A 24,563-nucleotide genomic window follows, 5' to 3' on the forward strand; every position below is an offset into this window, starting at 1 on the left:
TGGGGAGGTACAGGGGAGGGTCTGTCCTTCTTATTATAATAATCTCCAGGAACTCCAAATTAGTATAAGCCCTCCCCTGTATCAAGGGCTACTTTTCGAGAGATACCTTTCCACTAATTTTGTTCTCTCCCTGTGGTCACCCACAGTATTGCAATAAAACTTGGGAAACTGAGTCACTAAGTCTTGTAATTCTTTCGGGATGACTCACGATCTATTTGACCCCAAATGCCATCCCACATCACCATTACAAAGTTATCCCAAGAAATACACACGTCCATGTATAAACAATATTTTAAATAAAATTATGCATAGTTTTATACTAAATTGGCTTTTTTATGAAAGCAAATATTGTGGCATGAGACTTGGAGTTACCTTGGAGACGAGCTGTGGTTTGGGTACTTGCAGAAGATCACACAGGTAGTTCCGCTGTCCTCTCACAAAGTGTAATTCAGTGTCCCTGAAAGGAGAAGTGAGAAAGAAACCAAGCCAAATGAAATATCTGAAACAAGACTACTTACTACTTAGAAATACAAACAAGTAACTCCATCCATTATTGTTTCTAATTTACTGGACACCTCCATCCCCCTTTATTATTTATATAAGAAAGTATTTTTCTTTTCAAAATCACAGGAGACAAGGAAGAAAAATATTTAGGATGTATGGTAGTGGAAGGAGAAAAGGAAGAAAAAGAAAGTTCCAAAATCCTGTTTTGTGCTAAAATTGATGCAAGCTCTTTATAACCTAATCATTCCCTACAGCAAGTGATAGTGGACTGTCTGCTTTGTATAGTCTAGTCTGGAAGATCTTAGTTCAAATTCAGTCTCAGAAATTTACTGACTGTGCCATAGTTTCCTCATCTGTAAAACGGAGATAACAATAACCTCTACTTCTCAGAGTTGTGAAGATAAAATGAGATAATGTTTGGAAAAGGCACTTTACAAATGGTAAAGTGCCATATAAATTCTAGCTATTATTTTTATTATTATTACAAGCAGATAAACATCAGTATGTCTGGTTTATGTTATAACCTCCCTCAAAGCCAGAATAGGCCTCAACACTGTTTTTTACTCACAGGACTAGCATAAAAGCATGTGCCATTTGGCTAGATGATCTCTAAGGTGCCTTTCCCAGCTTAGAAATTTCCATGATACCATGCTAACAAGATCTCTTTGATTTTCTAAATTATAGCTTCCTATGTGCAAGTTTTATTTCATTATAAAGTTCTTTATTTGGAATTTGGGAGACCTCATTCAGGACTTAATTTCTAAAATTTTGTTGTTCAAAAGACACCAAATCCAAAGTCTCTATTTCGAATTACAGAACATTTATACTAAAAGGGACCCCCTTCAATTTCCAGAGCACAAAAATAAGGCACAGAGAATAAAAATATGTGAAGTGTTTTATCAGTCACATAAGCTCCTAGGAAATCTAGATTTCCCAGCTTTAAAAGGAGGCTAACATTTTGAAAGAGTGGAAAATCCCACAGGACAGAGAACATAAGAGCACTTACAGCTAGGCATGTAAAAGAATGGCAGCCAATTCCAAGAAAAGTACAGTCAGCTACTCTGGACTGATCATAAATTGTGAGCAGGTAAAGACACACAGTGTTCACTGATATAATTATGGAGAGAGCGATCTTGCACAGAACTTGCCTGACTGGCTATAGAACATATACAATAGGGAGATGAATTTTTCCATTCTCCATTTCCTTCCCTTTCCAGGTTTTTTCACTGCCTGGCCAACTTTTTGGAGTTTTCTGTTCTTTTCAACTGTGATTACTTGTTCTCTGTACATTGATGATGGATTTGAGTTTAATGTGCCACACTGGTGTGTATGTGTTTGTGTGTGTGCAATTCTGTTCAACGTTTCTTTTTTTTTTTTCTTTTTTGTTTTGGTGGGGCAATGAGGGTTAAGTGAGTTGCCCAGGGTCACACAGTTAGTGTCAAGTGTCTGAGGCCAGATTTGAACTCAGGTACTCCTGAATCCAGGGCCGGTGCTTTATCCACTGTGCTACCTAGCTGCCCCTGTTCAGTCTTTCTTTGTCCAGTTAGGTGAAAGTGAGGTTTATGACATACCTATCCTCCCTTGTTCCAAAATTAAATAATATCCATCTAATCTAACTCTTTTATGTGATGGTGATTTCCCTCTCTTTCCTCTCCTTTCTTTCCCACTATAGTTACTTATCCCTCACATTTTTATTATCTGATACAATCAAAACAAAACTACCCCCAGGCTGTCTGTCATATTTGCCTTTATATATGACCCTTGAAGATATTAGGGTTCTGAGAAAACAACTGTTTTCTTCCTGTTACCAGGTAAAAATTTCTCCTGTAGTCCATTTCAGCTGATCAAATGTGTATACAATTTTTTTATGTATTATATTTATATGTGTATACATATTTTCTTGTCTTGTGTTTCCATTTGAAAGTGTCTACTCGGGGCAGCTAGGTGGCGCAGTGGATAGAGCACCGGCCCTGGAGTCAGGAGTACCTGAGTTCAAATCCAGCCTCACGACAGTTAACACTTACTAGCTGTGTGACCCTGGGCAAGTCACTTAACCCCAATCGCCTCACTTAAAAAAAAAAAAGTGTCTACTCGGTTCTGGTCTTTTTACCAGGAAAGACTGTATGTAAATCCTACATTATGTTAAAGATCCATTTCCCCCCATTTTGAATCTGTTTCATTTCTTCTTCTTATACTTATGGCCAATCTGGTTTGTTTTTTTTTTTTGCTTTGAGGTTCTATGCTGACTTCTTGTGGGGTCATTCTCTTTCTTTAGCTAGTCTCCCCCAAAATCCCCAATCTGCCTATTGGACATTTCAAATTAGATGTTTCAATGGCATCTCAAATGCACAAGGTCCAAAACAATTCAATATTTCTCCAAAAGCAATCCTCTTCTTAACTTTACTATTATTAAAAAGAATTCCAACATTCCTCCAATTATACCCACATTCAAAACCTCAGTGATTATCTACCTCAAAACCTGAGCTGCTTACTTCACTCACCCATATATTTAATTATTTACTATATCTTATTCTACCTTCACAGCATCTCTTATAGTGCTCCCACCCTCACTATACACACCACAACTGCCTTTATTCTGGCCCTCATTAACTGTTATCTAGACTACTACAATAGCTCTCCTCTCCCAAATCCATCCTCTATACTGATGCAAGTGATTTTCCTGAAGTCTAAATCTGACTGTGCCACTCTCCTTACTCAGTAAACTCTAAATGGTTCCCTATTGCCACTAGGATTAAATACAAACTCCTCTGAAATTTAAAGCTCTTACAACCTCATTCTTTACTATCTCTCCAAGCTTCTTGCATATTACTCCCTGCTACACATTTGATGGAATAGCCATCTTGGCACATATGCTGCTTTTCACACACAATGCTCTATGTCCCATCTCTATCTATGCCTTTGTAATGGGTATCTACCATGCCTGAAACATTCTCCATAGTTCCAAACTATGTGTTGTATTGAAGATGTAAAAGCCTCACTAAGCCCTCTAATCATTCCTTACCAGCTAATTCAATGTTACTCCAGTTCTGCTATAGAGCAAGAGCTTTTACTTCCCCAAAAGTGAATCACAATGAAAACAGAAGGTAGAGTTCTATCCATTAAAAAAACCCAGTAATATCCATAAGGAATGGGTCAAAAAATAACTAAATCTTCTAAGTATTGGTTTGGAAAAACAATTTTATCAGTTTCTCAACGACCTTGGTTGGGGAGGGGGGGAGAGAAGAATTCTAAAGCTCTTCTCTTATGTTTCAATCTTCTAGCTCCAATCCTTGCATTGTCAAGCCCTGAAAGTTCCATTTGGTGTCTCATGGAGATTTTAGAAGCTGTCCCCTTTTGGTGTCTGCTAAGTTATTTTAGAGACAGTGTGGACAAAAAGAGAAAGATTTTATTGGAACCTTTTTAATAAGATTTATATATAAGATTTTAAAAATGGCCCTTTTAGTTCATGAGTTTCCATGGAAAGAACTAATACCCTAACAGTATTTTGCCTTAGGACCACAGGAATTCATAATATGATGAATTACGCAGCCAGGTGGATCAGTGGATAGAGCACTGGGACTGCAGTCAGGAAGATCTCCTGGAGTCAGGAGTTCAAATTTGGCCTCAGATGTTTACTAGCTGTCTAACCTTGGGCAAGTCACTTAACCTCTGAATGGACATGATAATAGCACCTACTTCACAGTGTTGTTGTGAGGAGCCAATGAGAAAATGTTTGTAAAGTGCAAGTAAAGTACAATATTAGGTATTTAATAAATGTTTGTTCCCTTTCCTTTTCCCTATATGCTGTTTCTCTATCTTAGATAACAAAATATAATAAGCAGTTCTCCACCTTGTTTTGAAACCATAAGTGATTTCCCTGGAGCCTTATTTCTAATAGTGAATTAACTTACCAGGCAGTGTCACTGAGTATAGTCATAACTTCATCAAAGATAGCTGGATCAACGATATCACTGTAGGTTAACACCATTTCATATACCTGACTGGCAGTTGTCTTCCTTATCTAGGGAAGAAAATCAAGTTGACTACATTAGTAATAGACAAAGGCACTAAGCTACCTCACCATTGTAGTATATTTGATGAGATCTGTTTCTATTTCTGTGAACATAGCTAGTAATAAATAATGTACACAAATTCTACCATTGACAGTGTTCAGGTTCCTACCTTACTTAAGATAGCCATGTATACAATCACAAGTGTACATTTGTACTTACAGATGATCTAATGGAATCCTTTTCTGACTCCATCTTGTCCCCAATATGGGACATCTAATAGTCCAAACAGGCATACAAAAATGAGCTAATGGTATCCCCCTGCAACTACCATCAACAATGCCTACTTTGGGCCCTGCAGAATCCAGCCTGAATTGCACCTAGCTCCTAGGCATAGAGATAGATCAGTGTAATAATTAGCTAGGGGATGCTTGGGGGTGGAAGGGATGATGTCTTCTCATTAACTTCCCACAAGTCTCAATTCTCTAATTATCAATAACCAAGAGACATGGGGAGATAGAAACTACCCAGAAGCATGTTGTTATAAGTATGTCAGACTGGGTGTTGGTGAAAAGGCTGAAGCTGTGTATACAATTTGAGCAAGTAAAGAGGTGAGATTTTCCCCCATCAGAGCAAACAAATAGTAATTTAGAGAACAGGTATATAAGGGCTGGTATCATAGTGTCAGCAAATGTCTACATTAAAAGATCAAAGGACTTGGAATATGATATTCTGGGGGGCAAAGGAACTGGGATTACAACCAAAAATCACCCAACCATCAAAACTGATTATGATCTTTCAGGAGAAAAAATGGGAATTCAATGAAAGAGAGGACTTTCAGGCATTCTTGATGAAAAGATCTGAGCTGAATAGAAAATTTGATTTTCAAATACAAGACCCTAGAGAAGCATAAAAAGGTAAACAAGAAAAAGAAATCATAAGGGATATTAAAAGGTTAAACTATTTACATTCCTACATGAGAAGATGATACTTGTAACTCATAAGAACTTTTTCATTATTAGGGCAACAGAATGGAGTATATTTAGACAGAGGGCACAGATGTGAGTTGAATATAAAGGGATGATATTTTTAAAAAAATAAAATTAAGGGGTGAGAGGAATGCACTGAGAGAAAGGTAAAAGGAGAGGTGGAATGGGGTAAAGTATCTCACATAAAAGAAGCAAGAAAAAACTTATGGAGTGGAGGGGAAGATGAGGGATGGGGGAGTGAGTAAGCCTTACTCTTATCAGAACTGGATCAAAGAAGGAATAACATACACACTCAATTGGGTATAATAATCTATCTTACCCTGCAGGAAAGTAGGAGGGGAAAGGGATAAGGAAGGAGGAGTGAAAGAGGGGAAGGCAGACTGGGGAAGGGGATAGTCAGAAGGAGGGATAGGGTGAAAGAAGATAGAAAATAGAGTAAATATCAAGGGGAGGGAATAGGATGGAGGGAAATACAGTTTAACTGAAAAAAATTTGAAGCAAGTTTGTCTGATAGGCCTCAGTTCTCAAACACATAGAGAACTGGGTCAAAAATTTTAAAATAAGAGCCATTCTCCAACTGATAGATGATCAAAGGACATGAAGTTTTCAGATGAAATAATCAAAACTACCTATAGCCATATGAAAAAAAATGCTCTAATATACTATTGATTGGAGAGATTCAGCTCAAAACAATTCTGGGTAACTGGATAATAGGACAGCAGAGGAAAATGACAAATATTGTAGGGGATATGGTGAAAATGAGACATTAATACACTATTGGTAAAGTAGTAAACTGATTCAAACATTCTGTAGAGCAATCAAACTATGGCCAAAGGACTATAAAACCATGCATACTCTTTAACCTAGTAATACCACTACTAAGTTGGTATCCTAAAAAAGATGATAAAAAAAGTTGAATTCGAAATTGGGGAGATGCCCATCAATTGGGGAATGGCTGAACAAATTGTGGGATGAGATTATAATGGAACACTATTGTGCTGTAAGAAATGATGAGCAGGATGCTATCAGAAAAACCTAGAAAGTCATACATGAGCTGATGCAAAGTGAAATGTACTGTATATAAAATAACAGCAATATTGTAAGATAATTTGCTGTATATATTTAGTTATTTTCAGCAATACAGTGATCCAAGACGACTCTGAAGGACTTACCAAAAAAGCAGTTTATCTACAGAGAAAGAAATGATGGTATCTGAATATAGATTGAAGCATAATTTTTTTGTTAGTTCCTTTTTCTAAAGTTTTTTTTTGTCTGTTTTTTTCGTAGCCCTACTGATGTGGAAATGTTTTGCGTGACTACACATGTAAAACTTATATTGAATTGCTTGAGTTCTTAAGTGGGGGGAGAGGGAGGAAGAAAATTTGGAACACAAAGTTTTAAAAATTAATATTAAAATTTGTTTTTACATGTAATTTGGAAAAAATTCTAACTAATTTTTAAAAAATCATATTGTCAGCAAATGACATCCTGGACTTTATGCTATGAAAAGTTCACACTTACTGTAAAGTAAGATCTAGTGGAAAGATATTTATCAAATGAACATTATTCTCTTCCATGTACAGTTTAGTCATACTACCCTACTTGCTTTGTCTCAGACAAGATGTTCCATAGACCACTTCTGTGCCTTTGCACTGGCTGGAATACTTTCCCTCTGAACTTTAAACTTGTAGAGTTCCTCGCTTTTTAAAAAAGTTCACAAATCATACATCACATTCTGTATGTGTTTTATCTGCTATACAGCTTCCAGTTCCTTTCTCTCTAAAGCTACCTTCTACCTACTACATCTTTATCTTGAATGTAGAGATATATGTACATATAGTAGGAAGGCTGGTGCAGAAGCAGAGTTCCTGGCATATGATGGCTCCTCTTCATGTACAAATGAACTGAAACAAAGTGATGTGAGCAAAACCAGGAGAACATTGTACAAAGTAACAGCAATATTTAATGATGAAGAACTGTGAATAATTTGGCTAATCTTAGCAATACAATGATCTAAGACAGTCTGATAGGACTCATGATGAAAAATACAATCTGCCTCCAGAGAAAGAACTAGTCTAAATGGACTGAAGCATATTATTTTTCACTTTCTGCTTTGTTTGGGTTTTTTTTTTGTACAAAATGACTAATATGGAAATGTTTTACAAGATTGCACATGTATAACCTATATCAGGTCACTTAAAAGAATGTTGAAAAATAATGCCACAGGAAAATGCCCGGAGCAGCAAAACTCACAGAAGAATGTGCTGAAATCATCTTCTAACCAAGAACGGCTTGGAAGGTCAGAAGGAGGGAGCTACCTTGCTGATACAGGAGTTGAGCCCAACCCCACAGTCACCCTGACACAGATCCAGTCCCAGGAAGGCCTCACCAGAGAAGGAGGCCCTCAGAGCCTCTGAATCAGCTGAAGCACCAGTGACGTCTGGAACCAAGCTCACAGTCTGGTGAGAGGGCTAAGCCCTGGGCAGGGAGGAGACTACAGGGGTCTATGCTGGTGCTGAGGCAGAACTTGGGTTTTTCACCCCTGCTGGGAACCAGGAGGTAGGCTTGAGTAGCAGTGGCACAGGTGGGGAAGGGGCACAGGCTCATCGGAGCTAACAACCACAATACACAAAGCTGGTTGATTAGCCAGCTGGTCTGGGGTCATCTAAGGACCAGGAAACAGGCCTGGTGAGTGAAGAACCTGATTCCCCTTAAATCATACCACCTGAGACTTCTTAAGCTTGGGATACTGCAGCCTGGAAACAGTGCCCCACTTTAAGGAGCTAAAAGTCTAGTAAAAGAAAGGCAAGATGAGCAGACAGAGAAAGGTGAGGACCACAGAAAGTTTCTTCAGTAACAAGGAAGACCAGGGTGCACCCTCAGAGGAAGATGTCAATATCAGGGCCCCTATATCTAAAGATTCCAAGAAAAATATGAATTGGTCTCAGGCCATAGAGGTGCTCAGACAGACAGAAGCAAATCCCTTTTGAAGAGTGATAGGATGAAAGAAGATGGATGGGGAAGGGAATAGGATGGAAGGGAAACAGTTAACAATAGTAATCATGAAAAAGAGAAAAGGGGGGAAAATTGTACAAAAAATATTTATAGCAACTCTTGGTGGAGGCTAAGAATTGAGAATCAAGGGAATGTCCATCAACTGAGGAATGATGGAAGAAGATGTGCTTATATGAGTGTAGTGGAATGGTCTTGTGCTACAGGAAATGACAAACAGGATGATCCCCGAAAAACCTGGAAAGACTAATGAACATCTATGTATAGTGCAGTGAGCAGAGCTGGGAGGACATTGTGCATAGTGACAGCAGTATTGTTCAATGAGCAACTGTGAATGATTTAACTACTCTCAGCAGTGCAATGATCCAAGACAATCCCAAGGAACTAATGAGGAAGCTTACTATGCACCCCTATAGAAAGAACTGATAAAAAGAACACTTGTGGATTATACATATATAACCTGGTTGTGATCTTGTGGAGGGGGGAGGAAAGGGAGGGAGGGAGGGAGAAAAATTTGGAACTCTAAATATCATGAAAATGAATGTTGAAAACTACCCTTACATATAACTGGAAAAAATAAAATAAATGTTTGTTGCTTTAAAAAAAAAAAGAATGTTAAAATTGTTGTTACATGTAATTGTGGGGGGCAGCTAGGTGGCGCAGTGGATAAAGCACTGGCCCTGGATTCAGGAGGACCTGAGTTCAAATCCATCCTCAGACACTTGATACTGACTAGCAGTGTGACCTTGGGCAAGTCACTTAACCCTCATTGCCCTGCCCCCACCAAAACAAACAAATATGTAATTGTGGGGAAAATAAAATATTATTTAAAATTTTTTTAAAAAGAGTAAACAGCTGGGTAAAGGAGTCATCTCCACCCCCCCTTCCAAAAGCCCTGAAGAAAATAACACCTTAAAAATAAGAATAGGCCAAATGGAAAAAAAAAAAAAAAGGCACAAAAATCCAAGGAAAAGAACTCCTTAAAAATGTAGAATTGGGGGCAGCTAGGTGGCGCAATGGATGGGGCACTGGCCTTGGATTCAGGAGGACCTGAGTTCAGACCCAGCCTCAGACACTTACTAGCTGTGTGACCCTGGGCAAGTCACTTAAACCCCATTGCCCTGCAAAAAAAAAAAAAAAAAAAGTAGAATTGGCCAAATGGGAAAAGATTTTAAATAAAACACTAGCAAGGAGATTGCAGCAATATATCACAAAGATCATATACTATGAGCAGGCAAGATACCAGAAACATAGGGCTGGCAGCCCTATCAGCATTATTGACCACATCGATTACAAAAACAACACACCCCATATAATTGTCTTAATAGATACAGGAAAAGCTTTTGATAAAATACAACATTCATTCATATTAAAGAAAAACTGGAAAGCACAGGAATAAATAGGGGGAGGAAACAAGAATTCCCATTATCACCACTATTTTTTTAATATTGTACTAGATATATTAGTTATAACAATAAGAAGAAAATGAAATTGAAGGAATTAGAATAGACAATGATGAATCAAAATTATTACTCTTTGCAGATAATATAATGGTATACTTGGAGAATCCTAGAGAAGCAACTAAAAAGCTAGTTGAAATAATTAACAATGTTAGCAAAGTTGCAGGACATAAAATAAACTCATAATTCATCAGCATTTCAACGTGGTGTTTTTTAATTGGGTTTGTATTGGGTTTGTCTTGGTAGGTAGGCTCCCAAATACTTTATTTTCTCTACAGTTATTTTTAATGGAATTTCTCTTTTTGTTTCTTGCTGCTAGACTTTTTTGGTAGTAATTGCTCATGGATAGGCCAAGCTACTATAATAAAAGGACAATTCCACCTAAATTAATCGACTTATTCAGTGCCATACCAAGCAAACTACCAAAAAAATTATTTTATAGAACTAGAAAAAATAACAAAATTCATCTGGAAGAACAAAAAAGGTCAAAGATATCAAGAGAATCGGTGAATAAATGTGAAGGTGGTGTAGCCAGAGCAGATCTCAAAATGTATCATAAAGCAATAATTATCAAAACAATCTGGTACTGGCTAAGACAGTGATGGATTGGTGGGATAGTTTAGGTACACTTTATATTATAGTAAATGACCATAGTAATCTAGTATATGATGAATCCAAAGATCTAAGTTTTTGGAACAAAAACTCATTATTTGACAAAAATTCTAGGAAAACAATAAAACAATATAGCAGAGACTAGGTATAGACCAACATCTCACACTATATACCAAGATAAGGTCAAAATGGGGACATGTTTTACACATAAAGGGTGATGCCATAAGTAAATTAGGAAAGCATGGAATAGTTTACCAGCAGGTCTATGGAAAAGGGTAGAATTTAGGACCAAAAAATATAGAGAACGTTACAAAATGTAAAACAGATAATTTTGATTATATAAAATTAAAAAGTTCTTGCACAAACAAAACCAATGCAACAAATTTTTTTTTTTTTAGTGAGGCAATTGGGGTTAAGTGACTTGCCCAGGGTCACAAAGCTAGTAAGTGTTAAGTGTTTGAGGCCAGATTTGAACTCAGGTACTCCTGACTCCAGGGCCAGTGCTCTATCCACTGTGCCACCTAGCTGCCCCCAATGCAACCAAATTTTAAAGGAAAGTAGAAAACTGGGGAAAATTTTTTTTTTGCAACAAGTGTCTCTAATGAACAAATGTCTCAAATATATAGAGAACTGAGTCAAATTTATAAAAATACAAGTCATTCCCCAATTGATAAATGGTTAAAGGATATGAACATGCAGTTTTCAAAGAAAGTAAAGCTATCTATAGTCATATAAAAAATGCTCTAAATCACTACTGATCAGGGAAATGCAAATTAAAACAACTCTGAGGTCCTGCCTCACATTCATCAGACTGACTAATGTGACAAAAAAGCAAAATGATAAATGCTGGATGGGATGTAGAAAAACAGGGACCCTTAATGTACTATTGGTGGAATTGTGAACTGATCCAAACATTCTGGAGAGCAACTTGGAACTATGCCCAAAAGGCTAGAAAATTGTGCAAACCCTTTGATTCAGCAATACCCACTGCTAGGTGTATATCTGAAAGATGTACAAAAAAGGGGAAAGGACCTATTTGTATAAAACTATTTATAGCAGCTCTTTTTTCTGATGAGAAGGAACTGGAAATCAAGAGAATACCCATCAGTTGGAGAATGGCTAAGCAAGATGTGACTGTGATGGAATATTGTGCTATAAGAAATGACAAGCAGGATGACTTCAGAAAAATCTGGAAAAACTTACGTGAACTGATGTAAAGTAAAGTAAACAGAGCCAGAACATTGTACTCAGTGACAGTAATATTGTTTGATGAAGAACTGTGAATGACTTAGCTGTTCTCAGCAATACGGTGATCTAAGACAATCCCGAAAGACTCATGATGAAGCATGCTATCTGCCTCCAGAGAAAGAACTGATACTGTCTGAATACAGAATACAGCATGCTATATTTCACTTTCTTTCTTTCATTCTTTATAAAATTTGAATCTTTTTGTACAAAATGATTAATATGGAAATGTTTTACATGACTGCACAAGTTACAGTTATCCCTTCCACATCGGAACTTTCCCCATGGTTTCAATACATGGGTTGGCAGAAGAAATTAAATGAGAATTTTTAGGAGTTTTGCAGAAGCTACAGATAATACATGGAGGCCTGTACATGACAGAAAAAGTTTAGAAATTCAGAAATGTTTAAAATATGTGCATAGTATTGTATAATATCAACATATTTTATCTTTTAATACCATTCAAACGTCTTCTCTGGTACTAGGAGGACCAAAAAATTTTATGTGGATTTTTCAGATTTCAAGGGCACTTAACCCCTAACCCCTGTGATGTGGAGGTGATAAATGTATATTGGATTGCTTTCCTTCTCAGGGAGGGGAAAGGAGAGGAAGAGAGAGAGAGGATTTGGAACTAAAACCTTTTTTTAAAAGTTAGAAAAATTGTTTTAACATGTAATTGGGGGAAAAATAAAATCTAATAATAATAATTTAAAAATTTTGGGTCAGCTATATAAAATACTTGGGAGTTTACTTACCAAGACAAACCTAGCAACTATATGAACATAATTACAAAACAATTTTCACACAAATAAAGTCAGATCTAAATAATTGGAAAATATGCTTATGGGTAGGCTGAGCCAATACAACAAAAATGACAATTCTACCTAAATTAATTTACTTATTCAGTGCCATACCAATCAAACTACCCCCAAATTATCTTATTGAGCTAGAAAAATAATAATAAAATTCATTTGGAAAGAAAAAAGGGTCAAGAATATCGAGGGAGTCAACGAAAAAAATATGAAGGAAGGTGAACAAGCTCTGTATTACAAAGGAATAATCATCAAAATAATCTGGTACTGGCTAAGAAATAGAGTGGTGGATCAGCAGAATTGATTAGGTATACAATATATGACCATAATAATTTGGTATTTGATAAACTGAAAGAACCAAGCTTTGGGGACAATAAATCACTATTTGATAAAAGCTGCCAGGAAAAGTAGAAAGCAGTTTGCCAGAAACCATGTACAGACCAACATTTCACAACATATACCAAGATAAAGTGAAGCCTCTATCAATTATATATAATCTATATCAATTGTCTTCTCAATAAGAGGTAAGACACAGGGAGAAAGGGAGTGAATTTGTAATGTACAATTTTAAGAAATGAACATTAAACAATTTTACTTGTAATTTGAAAAAATGTTTTTTTTAAAAAATAAAAATTAAGAAAATTGACCTTCATTAGAAAAACAATCCCATCAGTTTTCTCAAAGAATTAAGCTTTGTAGATAAAACATTTAATTAGGAGAATTTTTTTTGAAGAAATTTTCACTTTTTAATGCTCATATTAAGTGAAACAAGAAGGAATTAGAGTCTTGAAAGATCCAGGCAACCATTCCCTGTGAAATTTACATTAATAATGACCATTTTGTACTATGTTCAAGACAGTAGCTCGTAAAAAGAGGCCTTAATCCAGAGCAGGCCCTACAGCCTATAGTGATCGCTAGGGTAGATTCTTATGAAAAAACTCAGAGAAACTACAATACTAAACACATAAACTTGTTCACTGTCTGGGCATGATAGCTTTGCTTGTAGTTACTATGTAGGGCTTGATTTGGGCAAATAAGAGTTGTGTTTCCTAAAAGAACTAACAACAAATATATATGCCACTTCCCTCCTATAGTGACTGCCTATTCAGACAAAATATATTGGAACTCAGCATCACATTAAAAAAACCATACTTAATCTTTCTTTATGTTAAAAGTGTTAAAAAATAGCAAGCACGATAATTTTTGAACTTCATTTCCTAGCATCATGTTATAGGGAGTGTGACATTCTGGGTGACTACACCAGAACCGTTCCTCTAATAGACTAAGTCAGGAGGCTGGAATTCTATATGTATCTTCACCACTAACTTGCTGTGGAAGAGTCATTTAATATCACTTGGGCAGGCTTTCTGTTTTGGGAAGAAGGGTTGTACTACATGACTTCTAAGATTCCTTTTGAATCTAATATTATTCCAACATTCTCATTTTAGACCTCAGATAAGTAATTCTTACTCTCTGGTTTTCAGTTTTCTTATGTGTAAAATGTGGAGATAAGACTTGATAATGTCTAAGATTCCTTGGAGCTCTGACAGTCTGTGGTTCTAAAATGCTACCATGAGTTGGGGATGTAATTTTGGTCAGCTAATCCTATAAAGCATTTCTTATTATGTGACTCAACTCAACAATGCTACTTTTTTTTTTTTTTGTGAGGCAAAGAGGGTTAAGTGACTTGCCCAGGGTCACACAGCTAGTAAGTGTCAAGTGTCTGGGGCCAGATTTGAACTCAGCCACCTAGCTGTCCCTACAATGCTACTTTTAAAAAGCTGTAGCTTGTTATTAAATCACTGCCATGAAAATTGACAAATTGAAAGTTAAAGAAAGAATACAGTGGCTGGTTTCATACCAAGAATATAAAGAAAAAACAACTGTGCTCAGTTATTGTTCTTGGGATTTTATTCTTGGCTTCATAATCTGTTTTTAATTCTCTTGTGAATTTCAAATCCACCATGTTCTGTTACAGCCCAGCAGGTTTTACACGTATATACTCTCTCTTGGTGGCTGCCCTAGATTTTGACTAACATGTCATAAGTCAGCATCTCCCAGAGTAGGAACATGGGGTTTAGAGCTGAAAATGGCTAGATGAGCTAGTCCAAATCTTCCTCTCCCTCATTTTACAGAAAAGAAAACTAAGAACTTGAAAGGTTGAGTGATTTGTTCATTGTTACATAGTAAGTATATAGCAAAAATGAGATTCCAATTTGGGTTTTTAAAAACAGAAATAATAGACAAGAATTATGTTTAATGTTGCCCTGTTATGAATTCTGATTTTTAAGTCAAATTCAAAAGCTGGCCCTGGTTTGTGATAAAATAATGGAATTTGCCAGATGCCCAGGGGCCCCACCCGATAATTCCTTACAGGTTATGCTAATCACATTAAGCCCCAGAACACTATAGAAGAGTTCTATAATCACTCAAAGGAATTTGGCCTGATCCAGAAGAACCAAAGAGATGAAAAATATCTACTACCTAGATTAAAATATTAATTTGCAAAAAAACCCCAAAACAAAATATTAATCAGTAAAGATTTATGTGCCAAGCACCATACTACATGCTAGGTATACAAAAAGAGGCAAAAAACATTCCCTATCTTCAAGGAACTCACAATCTAATGGAGGAGGCAAAAAGCAAATAAATATATACAAACAACCTATATATAAACAAATATATACGAATAAGCATATACAAGCACAAACACAAATAAAGATAAACGGGCATAATTAACAGAGGGAAAGCACTAGAATTAAGATGACCTGGGATAGCTTCCTGTAGAAGATGGAATTTTAGTTGGAATTTAAAGGAAACAAAAAAAGATTAAAAAATAAAGGAAAGCAAAGAAGACAGTAGGCAGAGATGAAGAGGGAGAGCACTGCACATAAGGGGGACAACCAGAGGAGCTAAGAGAGGAAGCTGGAATCAGGAGGCCAGTGTCGCTGGATTGAAGAGTACATATCAGGTAAAGTGTAAAAAAGACTGGAAAGGTAGGAAGGAACTAAGTTATGAAAGGCTCTGAATGCCAAACAGAGAATTTTTTATTTCCTCTTGGGGGCAAGAAGGAGCCAATGGAGTTTATTGGTTGGACATGTGTTTTAAGAAAATCATTCTAGGGGTAGCTAGGTGGCGCAGTGGATAGAGCACCGGCCCTGGAGTCAGGAGGACCTGAGTTCAAATCCGGTCTCAGACACTTAACACTTACTAGCTGTGTGACCCTGGGCAAGTCATTTAACCCCAATTGCCTCACTAAAAAACAAAAACAAAAAACAAAAAAAGAAAATCACTCTAGTGGCTGAATGGACTGGAGTGAAGAGAGACTTGAGGTAGGCAGAGGTGTGAGGTGAAGGGCCAGTAGCAGAGTGGTCACAGTGTCAGAGGAGAGAATGAGGTATATTTTAGAGATATTGCAAAGGTGAAATTGACAGGCCTTGGCAACAGATTTGATATGAAGAATGAGAGAGTGGGGGGGGGGCTTTAAGATGACTCCGGGATTGTGAACCCAAGGGACTGCGAGGATGGTGTTATGCTCTACAGTAGGCGGAAAGGTAGAAGTGGGGGAGGGTTTAGAAGGAAAAGATAAGGAATTCTGTTTTGGACATGTTTTGTTTAAAATGACTATTGGACATCCAGTTTAAGATGTCTGAAGAGCCGGTGGAAATGCAAGATTGGAGTTCAGCAGAGAGTTTGGAGCAGAAGAGGTAGATATGATAATCATCAGCATAAAGATAATGAAATCCTCTCTCCAGAGTGGCTCTGCCAAACATTTTCATCCCTCCTCAAATGTCCCTCAGCTGAGGTTCCTGTCTAATATTTAACAGAAAAAATTGAGGTTATTTGATGCCCATCAACTGAGGAATGGCTGAACAAGTTGTGGTATATGACTGTCATGGGATACTATGGTGCTGTAAGAAATGATGAACTGGATGGTTGCCAAAAAACCTAGGAAGACCTATGTGAAGTGATGCAAAGGGAAGTGAGCAGAATGAGGAGATTGTTGTTCAAAGTAACACCAATACTGTAATGAAGATTACTTGTGCAAGACTTAGCTATTCTGATCAGTACAATGAGCCAAGACAATTCTGAAAGGCTCATGATGAAAAATGCTATCCATACCTCTAGAGACCTTATGAACTCTGAGTGCAAAATGCAGTATCGTTTTTTCACTTTTTTTGCAACATGGCTAATATGTAAACATGTTTTGAATACTATCACATGTATAACTCATATATTGCTTGCTTTCTCAATAGGTTGGGCAGAGGGCTGGAAGGAGGGTAAGAATCTGGAACTCAAAATTTAAAAATAACAAATGTCAAAAATAAATAATAAATTTAGGGAAAAAAAAGAATCGTTGGACTACCTAAAAACCTCAAAAAATGAGCTTAGACATTATATTTCAAGAAATCTTAAAAGAAAACTACCCAAATCTTGTATAATCAGAAAAAATTCACTGTCACCTCCTGAAAGAAACCTCAAAATGAAAACTCCAAGGAATATTAAGACCACAATCCAGAGCTTCTAGGCCAAAGGAAAAAAGATACTGCATATAGTTATATGAAGAGGGTTTAAATACTGTGGAGCTAAGGTCGAAATTATACAAAACCTGGCAGGTAACACTATACAGGAATGGCAAATAGGGAATACAATATTCCATGAGGTGAAAGGTATAGGCCCATAAACAAGAATAATGTAAACAGTAAAGCTGTCTAATGTTACAGAAGAAAAAAATTAATTTTAATAAAATAAAAGGATGTCTAAGCATTCTTGATGAAAAGACCAGAGTGAGAGAGAAACTATGAAGTTCAAATACAAGAGTTAGGAGAAACATTAATCAATCAAAAGGTACTAAACAATCTAATGAGTCGTATGAAACTTGGTAAAAGTGAAATATTGGAAGATTTTTAGAGCTTGCATAATTTGATATGATAACATGGGGATATGATACATGTGTTGCCTCTCAACACTATCATCATAAGGGGTAACAGAAAATGTCTAATTTGACAGAAGACCTGGAAGGAAACCACAGGGGAAGAGAACGGAAGGTTAGGGAAAATTAACCCATATAATCAAGGTGCACAAGTAAACATCTATAAAAATAGAGAGGAACAAAGGGAGTGGTTGATACTCTCACTCTCATCTGAATTGGTCAAAGGAGAGAAGAATACACATACACACAGGTATACTAAGGTGGGTAAAGAAATACATCTCATTCAACTGGGACACAGGAGGAAAAGAGGAGAAAGAAGGGATAATTAAAATGAGTGCATATTAAAGGAGGGAATAGTTCTAAGCAAAGCAAACTCTAACTGAAGAAGTACAAAAATATTTAATAGCTAATTTTGATGTGCCAAAGAATAGGAATATGAAGGGTTATCTGTCAATGGTGGAATGACTGAACAAGTTATGTTGTATAAATGTGATGGAGATTAAGAAACAATGAAGGAAATGGTTTCAGAGAAACCTGAGATTTCCTGATATAGAGTGAATAGAATTAGGAAAATAACTTCTACAATGAAAGATTTAGGGACTCTGATAAGCATAATGACCATCTAAAATTCCAGAGGACTGATGAAACATGCTTCTTACTTCCTGATAGAGATGTGAAGAATAATGTGAAGAATAAAACATGTTACATGTATTTGTGTGCAAATATGCATGGATCTATGTCAGTGTTCACACATGAATATATTCTTTTGCTTATGGCCAATGTGGATATATGTTTTTCTTGACTAAAAATATTTGTAATGGATTGTTTCTCTTTTGTTTCCAACTGGCAGTTTGGGTGGGTGAAAGAGAGACAAGGTAGATTTTTGCTCATTGAAAAAAAGTTTAATTTTTAAAAAAGATCTTAAAACAGAAAATAGAGCACTGATTAAAATATAATATAAAGTATCCCTTAACAAATGGTTTATATTTATATTAATACATTTAATTGGAAAATATACATAATACTCACTATAGGAAAAGGATGGCAGAGAAGAAGAAATAGCTGAAATAGGACTTTCTTCCTCACATCTCCAGGAAATTGAATCATTCCACAAAACCTAGAAACACAACATTAGGCTATTAGTATAATTATACCTATAATCTTGTGACTTAGCAAAGATCTGTTACCTAAAAATGTCAAAGCCGTATGTCAAAGACCTTCACATGGGAGATGCTGAATGCTGAAAAATACAATTTATTGTGGAGGATAATTTATAAAATCACCATGATGCCAAAGCCCTTCACATGGCCTCATATTTTTTTTTTCTAAACTAAATGCTTTGGGAAAGGGAATAGAAGGAAAAGTATTAACAGTGCATTCAATATCATCAAATTATGCTCATTAGGCAAAGAAATTTCAAAACTATTCAGAAGGAAGAACAAAGTGCTTTGGTCAAATAAAAACAAAAACAAAACTGAAACAAAAAAGAAACCCATGTTACCAAGATCTAATTGGGCAACTTGAGGATGGCGGTGGCTGGTAAAAAAACAACAAAAACCTGGGCTATCTTTGTTTTGTGTTGTAATGATTGGAATGACGCCACCTGCTGGAGACTTACTGTAGAAAAGCTCCGCGATGAAGTGAAGGTCTTTGAGGGCAAGACCAGGAGTCTTTTCTTTGGCGTCAGGAAGTGATGTCTGCTTGTGGGAGGAAGAAGGGGGGAGGCTGGCGCTCTGACTGAGGGCTTTTTCCTGAGGACGCTATTGGAGAAGGAAGCTAGAAATGTGCTCTCCCTTTAATAGATAGATGAATGTAGGCCTTTCTTTCTCTCTTTACCAAATTCTTATTCTCCTTAATAAATGCTTAAAAGTCTAACTCTTGATAAAGCTTATAATTTATTGGCGACCATTCATTAGATATTTTAGACAGACTAGCTAGAATTTTAACCCTTAACAGTGTTTAGCAATAAGATCAGTCATACCCATTTTAACATTACTTTTACTGTGCTGTATCAAAGATTTATACATAACATAATATATCTGGATTCTCTGAATGGAACTAAAAATATATTTGGTAACAATTTTTGCAATATCAAAACAAAACACAGCTCTATTTTTCAAGATGAGAGAAAAGTGGGGCAGCTAGGTGGTGCAGTGGATAAAGCACCGGTCCTGGATTCAGGAGGACCTGAGTTCAAATCCAGCCTCAGACACCTGACAAGTACTAGCTGTGTGACCCTAGGTAAGTCACTTAACTCTCACTGCCCTGGAGTGGGGTGGAGGAAGATGAAAGCAAAGCATTTTCTGAAACATTTTCTATGGGGCTTATAAAATCTTTGTTGTTTCAAATCTAAATTGCCCATACCTAGCTTAAGCCTCTCTAGCTATGGGTACAGAATTTCCTATACTATGCCCAACTTACCTCCCCTTCCAACTCTCCATTTCAACCATCTTTTTTAAGAGGCCGTATTACAGTACTGGGAAACCTTGATTCTCTCTTATGTAGAATTCATTTTCTTAAATTGTGAAACAAATCCATTTAAAAGTGTCAAACACAAGAGCGGTTTTATAAATTCTGGTGGGTATGAGTAATTAACATTATTTTATGAAGGAATTTCTATTGATTCCTTAATTGTTTTGTAAAAATGAAAATTTTATGTATGACTCTTTACAGAATAAGATAAGTACTTAAAAATAATTGAGACAAGTTGCCTACCCAAACGACACCTCCCAGACTTTTCTTCAAAGTCCTTGAAATATGTTTTAAGTACTGTTGCTTTTTCTCTGCTCTCCTAGCAGAGGACACCCTTAAAACTTACACAGCAATGCTTGAGCGAAGCTTCTGTATGTCTTTGGATTTTTTGATCTCTTCTTTACAAAGTGAAAGCAGCTTCAGGGAAAAGGGATGGCTAAAGGAATGGAAGAGCAAAGTTATTTTAGAGACAGAATTCTGATATCAAAGGTATAGAGTTTCTATTGGACATGACAAGTGAATCATATTATAGTATGCATTCCTCAGCTGCTAAAAGATAACCATTCTATGATCAATAGTAATGGGCAATTAGGTGCTGCAGTAGACAAAGCACCAGTTATGGAAATCTGACCTCAGACACTTACTAGCTGTGTGACCCTGGACAAGTCACTTGACCTCTGTTTACCTCAGTTTCCTTGTCTCCTTGGATTGTTTTGACAATCAAATGAGATATCTGTAAAGAGCTTGGCACATATTAGGCACTTTATAAATGTTAGCTATTATTATTATCATCAATATTTAAATACTACATCATACTTCAACAAGCTTAAAGATGAGTGAAGCAAGGATGTCCATTACTGATCTTTATTAAACTAAAACTATTAGTTATGGTAATAAGGCAAGAAAAATAAATTAAATGAATAAGCATAAGCAAAAAGGAAAAAAACTATAATTTTTTGCAAATGATATGATGGTTTAGGTTTACTTAGAGAGAGCCCTAGGGAGTCAACTAAAACTTAATCAAAATAATCAACAACATCAGCAAAGTTGAAGGATATAAAATAAACCCACACAAATCATCAGCTTTTCTATATATTACCAATGAAATCCAGCAGGAAGAGATAGAGAAAGTCTTTTTACCTACTAAGACACATAGGAATTATATGAACACAATTAAAAAACACTGGAGAAATATTAATGGTTCATGGGTAGGCTGAGCCAATATGGTACTATTTAAATTAATTTATTTACTCAGTGCCATACCAAAGTACCAAGAATTATTTTATAGAGTTATAAAAAATAATAAAATTCATCTATAAGAGAGGGTTAAGAATATCAAGAGAATCTATGAAAAAAAGTAAGGGGATTAAGCAGTACCATATCTCAGGCTGTAGTACAAAGCTGTAACCAGGAAATGAATTTGGTACTGGATAAGAAATAGAGAGAGTAATCATTGGAACAGATTAGATACATAATTTACAGAGGCAAGTGAGTACAATAACTTAGTGTTTCATAACCACCAAATCCTACCTATTTAGGCAAAAACTCACTATATGACAAAAACCACTGGGAAAATCAAAAAGCAGGCTGATAGAAACCAATATCTAACATCATATATGAAAAAAAATGCACATACGATTTAGATATGAATGGGGATAATGTAAGAAATTAGTGGAATACAGAAGAAATTACCTATCAGATCTATGCATAAGAGAAGAAATCATAACCAAATAAGAGATAAAGACATTCATAGAAGGTAAACTAGAAAATTATGATTCGATTACATAAAATTAAAAAGTTTTTGCACAAAAAATTCAGCTAAAATTAGAAGAGATACAAGAAATTAGGAGAAAATCTTTGCAGAAAGTTACTCTGATAAAGGTCTTATATATAGGGAACTGACTCAAATGTACAAGAATAAGGACCATTCCTCAAATGATGCCAAAATGATATGAACAGGCAGATTTAAGAGGAAGAAACCAAAGTTATTAATAGCCATATGAAAAAATGAAAATTAAAACAACTGAAGTACCACCTCACACCCATCAGATTGGTTAAGTTGACAAAAACAGAAAATGATAAATGCTGGAGGGGCTATGGGAAGACAGGCACACTAATGCAATGTTGGTGGAGGTGTGAGCTAGCCCAATCATTCAGGAAAGCAGTTTGGAGCTATGCCCCAAAAGTTATTCAACTGTGTATACCCTTTGTTTTGTTTTGTTTTTTGGGTGAGGCAATTGGGGTTAAGTGACTTGCCCAGGGTCACACAGCTAGTAAGTGTCAAGTATCTAAGGCTGGATTTTAACTCAGGTCCTCCTGAATCCAGGGCTGGTGCTTTATCCACTGTGCCACCTAGCTGCCCTGTATATACCCTTTGACCCCACAATCATGCTACTAGATCTATAACCCAAAGAGAACAAAGACAGGAAAAAAGAACTCATATGTATAAAAATATTTATAGCAGCTATTTTAATGGTGGCAAAGAATGGGAAACTGAAGGGATGCCCATCTACTGGGGCATGATTTAACAAGTTATGGTATATTAGTCTGATGGAAAGACTCATTTTTATAAGAAAAGATGAAGGGGATAATTTCAGAAAAACCTGGGACAATTTATACGAAGAAATGTAAAGTGAAATGAGGAGAACCAAGGGAACAATTTCTACAGTAATAGCAATAATGTGAAGATAACTAGCTTAAAAAGACTCTCATCAACAAAATGACTCATCATAATTTCTTCTCCTCCTTGTCCTTCTTTTTAATGTGGCTAATGTAAAAATTTGTTTTGCATGACTATACAAGGGTAATGGGTTTTGTTTTTCTTGCTTTCTTAATGGGTGATAGGTGTTGGGAGAGGGATACAAAGAAGGAATAAAAAAAGTCTATGTGCTTTAAAAAAAGTAAAGAAAAAGAAAAGAAAAGAAAATCATATACAGAATATAAACGGGAAAAAACCTCAGAGGGCAGGTATTAAAGTATAGACAACAGAAAAAAAAAATCCTTTTTTGGGGGGAGGGGCAGGACAATGAGGGTTGAGTGACTTGCCCAGGGTCACACAGCTAGTAAGTCAAGTGTCTGAGGCCAAACTTGAACTCAGGTCCTCCTGAATTCAGGGATGGTGCTTTATCCACTGAGCCATCTAGCTGCCCCCCAGAAAAAGATTTTTGAAGGAGGTAGGACTTTAGCTAGTTTGTATAATGATAGAATTGTGTTATGTTAGAATTGAGCTCTACTCATATCTGGGTAGGCAGTGGTGATAGAGGATCACTGTACCAAATTTCAGACATTTTCCTGTTCTTTTGACAGCTAGTTCTGTGGGTCTGTAAGTCTTTGGTACTTCCAAAGTGGTGTGATCTGGGGAGAGGTAGGGTTACTAATCTACCTGTCTGCATTCTGGTCCTTACCCAGGAAAGACCCCATCTCCTTTGGGACTGCAAGTGCTAGTGCTCCTTTCCTCCATGGAATGACAACCAGGAAGAAAGGTTCCTGTTCTCTGTGCCCTGAAACTGAAACCAGTGCTCCTACTTCCTTGGGAAAGAAAGTGTACTTCTCCATCCTGTAACTGTTACCCAGAAATGAGTAATGGGCATTAGGATTTCCAAATGTTGCCTGGTTTTTTGTGCAGTGCCCACAATGGGATCCCCCATTATCTTTCTGATGATGTATGCAATCTATTTAGTTTCTCTTTGTGCTGAGAGCACTCTTGACATTGGTTCAGCAGGTGCCTCTGGTCCATAGCTGGTGTTGATGCCATCTTGTGCTAACAGCCAGCCCTCACCTCAGTGCCACATATGCTTCTTTCCAACCTCCTTTGCTGTCCTGTCCTAGAATAATGTCTCATATGGATCTTTTGTTGATTATACCACTCTAGAAGTTGATTTGATGCATTATTTTAAAGTTGTTTGTGGGGGGGGGAGGATTTTAGGAGAGTTTAACTAGAATGCACTCTCTATTCTCCATCTTAGTGTCAAGCTCAATCTTTAGTAATTCCAGATTTTTTTCTTCATTTTCCTCTATTCTTCATTTTCCAATTTGCTAACCTTTATCGACAGGTCAATGTTAGAATCAAAAGGTCTATTAGCCTCCTTCCATACTAGGGAATTCATTTTTCACTGGATGCATTCTGCTCCAAGTGGCTTCTAGGGAGATCAAAACTGGCCTCAGCAGTTTTCTTTCCTTCAGTCTTAATGAAGTCCTCCACACATGCTGGTACCCTGCCTCAGTTCCCTTTTTTCCTTAGATCTCTGGCTGAGTACTGCTAAAGCACAGGGGTGCTGCTCCAGGCACAGTAAGCTTTCACTTTCCTGTTCCCCAACTAATTTGCATGATTGGGGTTGGAATGGCAGATTTGAATTATATTGTTTGTTGCCTCAGAATGTAATGGTAGAGAGCAGGGGTTGGGAGGTATTGCTGGTAGATACTTACTATAGCGACAGCAAGTAAATTGCTGAGTCAAGTGGGACTAAGGGGAAAGGATACTGAGTGAACATATCAAACATTAGGGATTAGCCTTC

At 36.6% G+C, this 24,563-nt stretch overlaps 1 protein-coding gene across 1 annotated transcript in view; it reads right to left on the reverse strand.

The window, feature by feature from the left end:
* The window catches only part of TBCD (tubulin folding cofactor D), a 448,209-nt gene that overhangs the window by 6,047 nt on the left and 417,599 nt on the right, over positions 1-24,563 (reverse strand). Inside the window, 4 exon segments of the mRNA XM_044001676.1 lie at positions 373-457; positions 4,416-4,525; positions 18,607-18,694; positions 20,396-20,485. Coding sequence (XP_043857611.1) covers positions 373-457; positions 4,416-4,525; positions 18,607-18,694; positions 20,396-20,485 — 373 coding nt within the window.

This window comes from Dromiciops gliroides, chromosome 4, assembly GCF_019393635.1.
Source record: "Dromiciops gliroides isolate mDroGli1 chromosome 4, mDroGli1.pri, whole genome shotgun sequence".
NCBI lineage: Eukaryota > Metazoa > Chordata > Mammalia > Microbiotheria > Microbiotheriidae > Dromiciops > Dromiciops gliroides.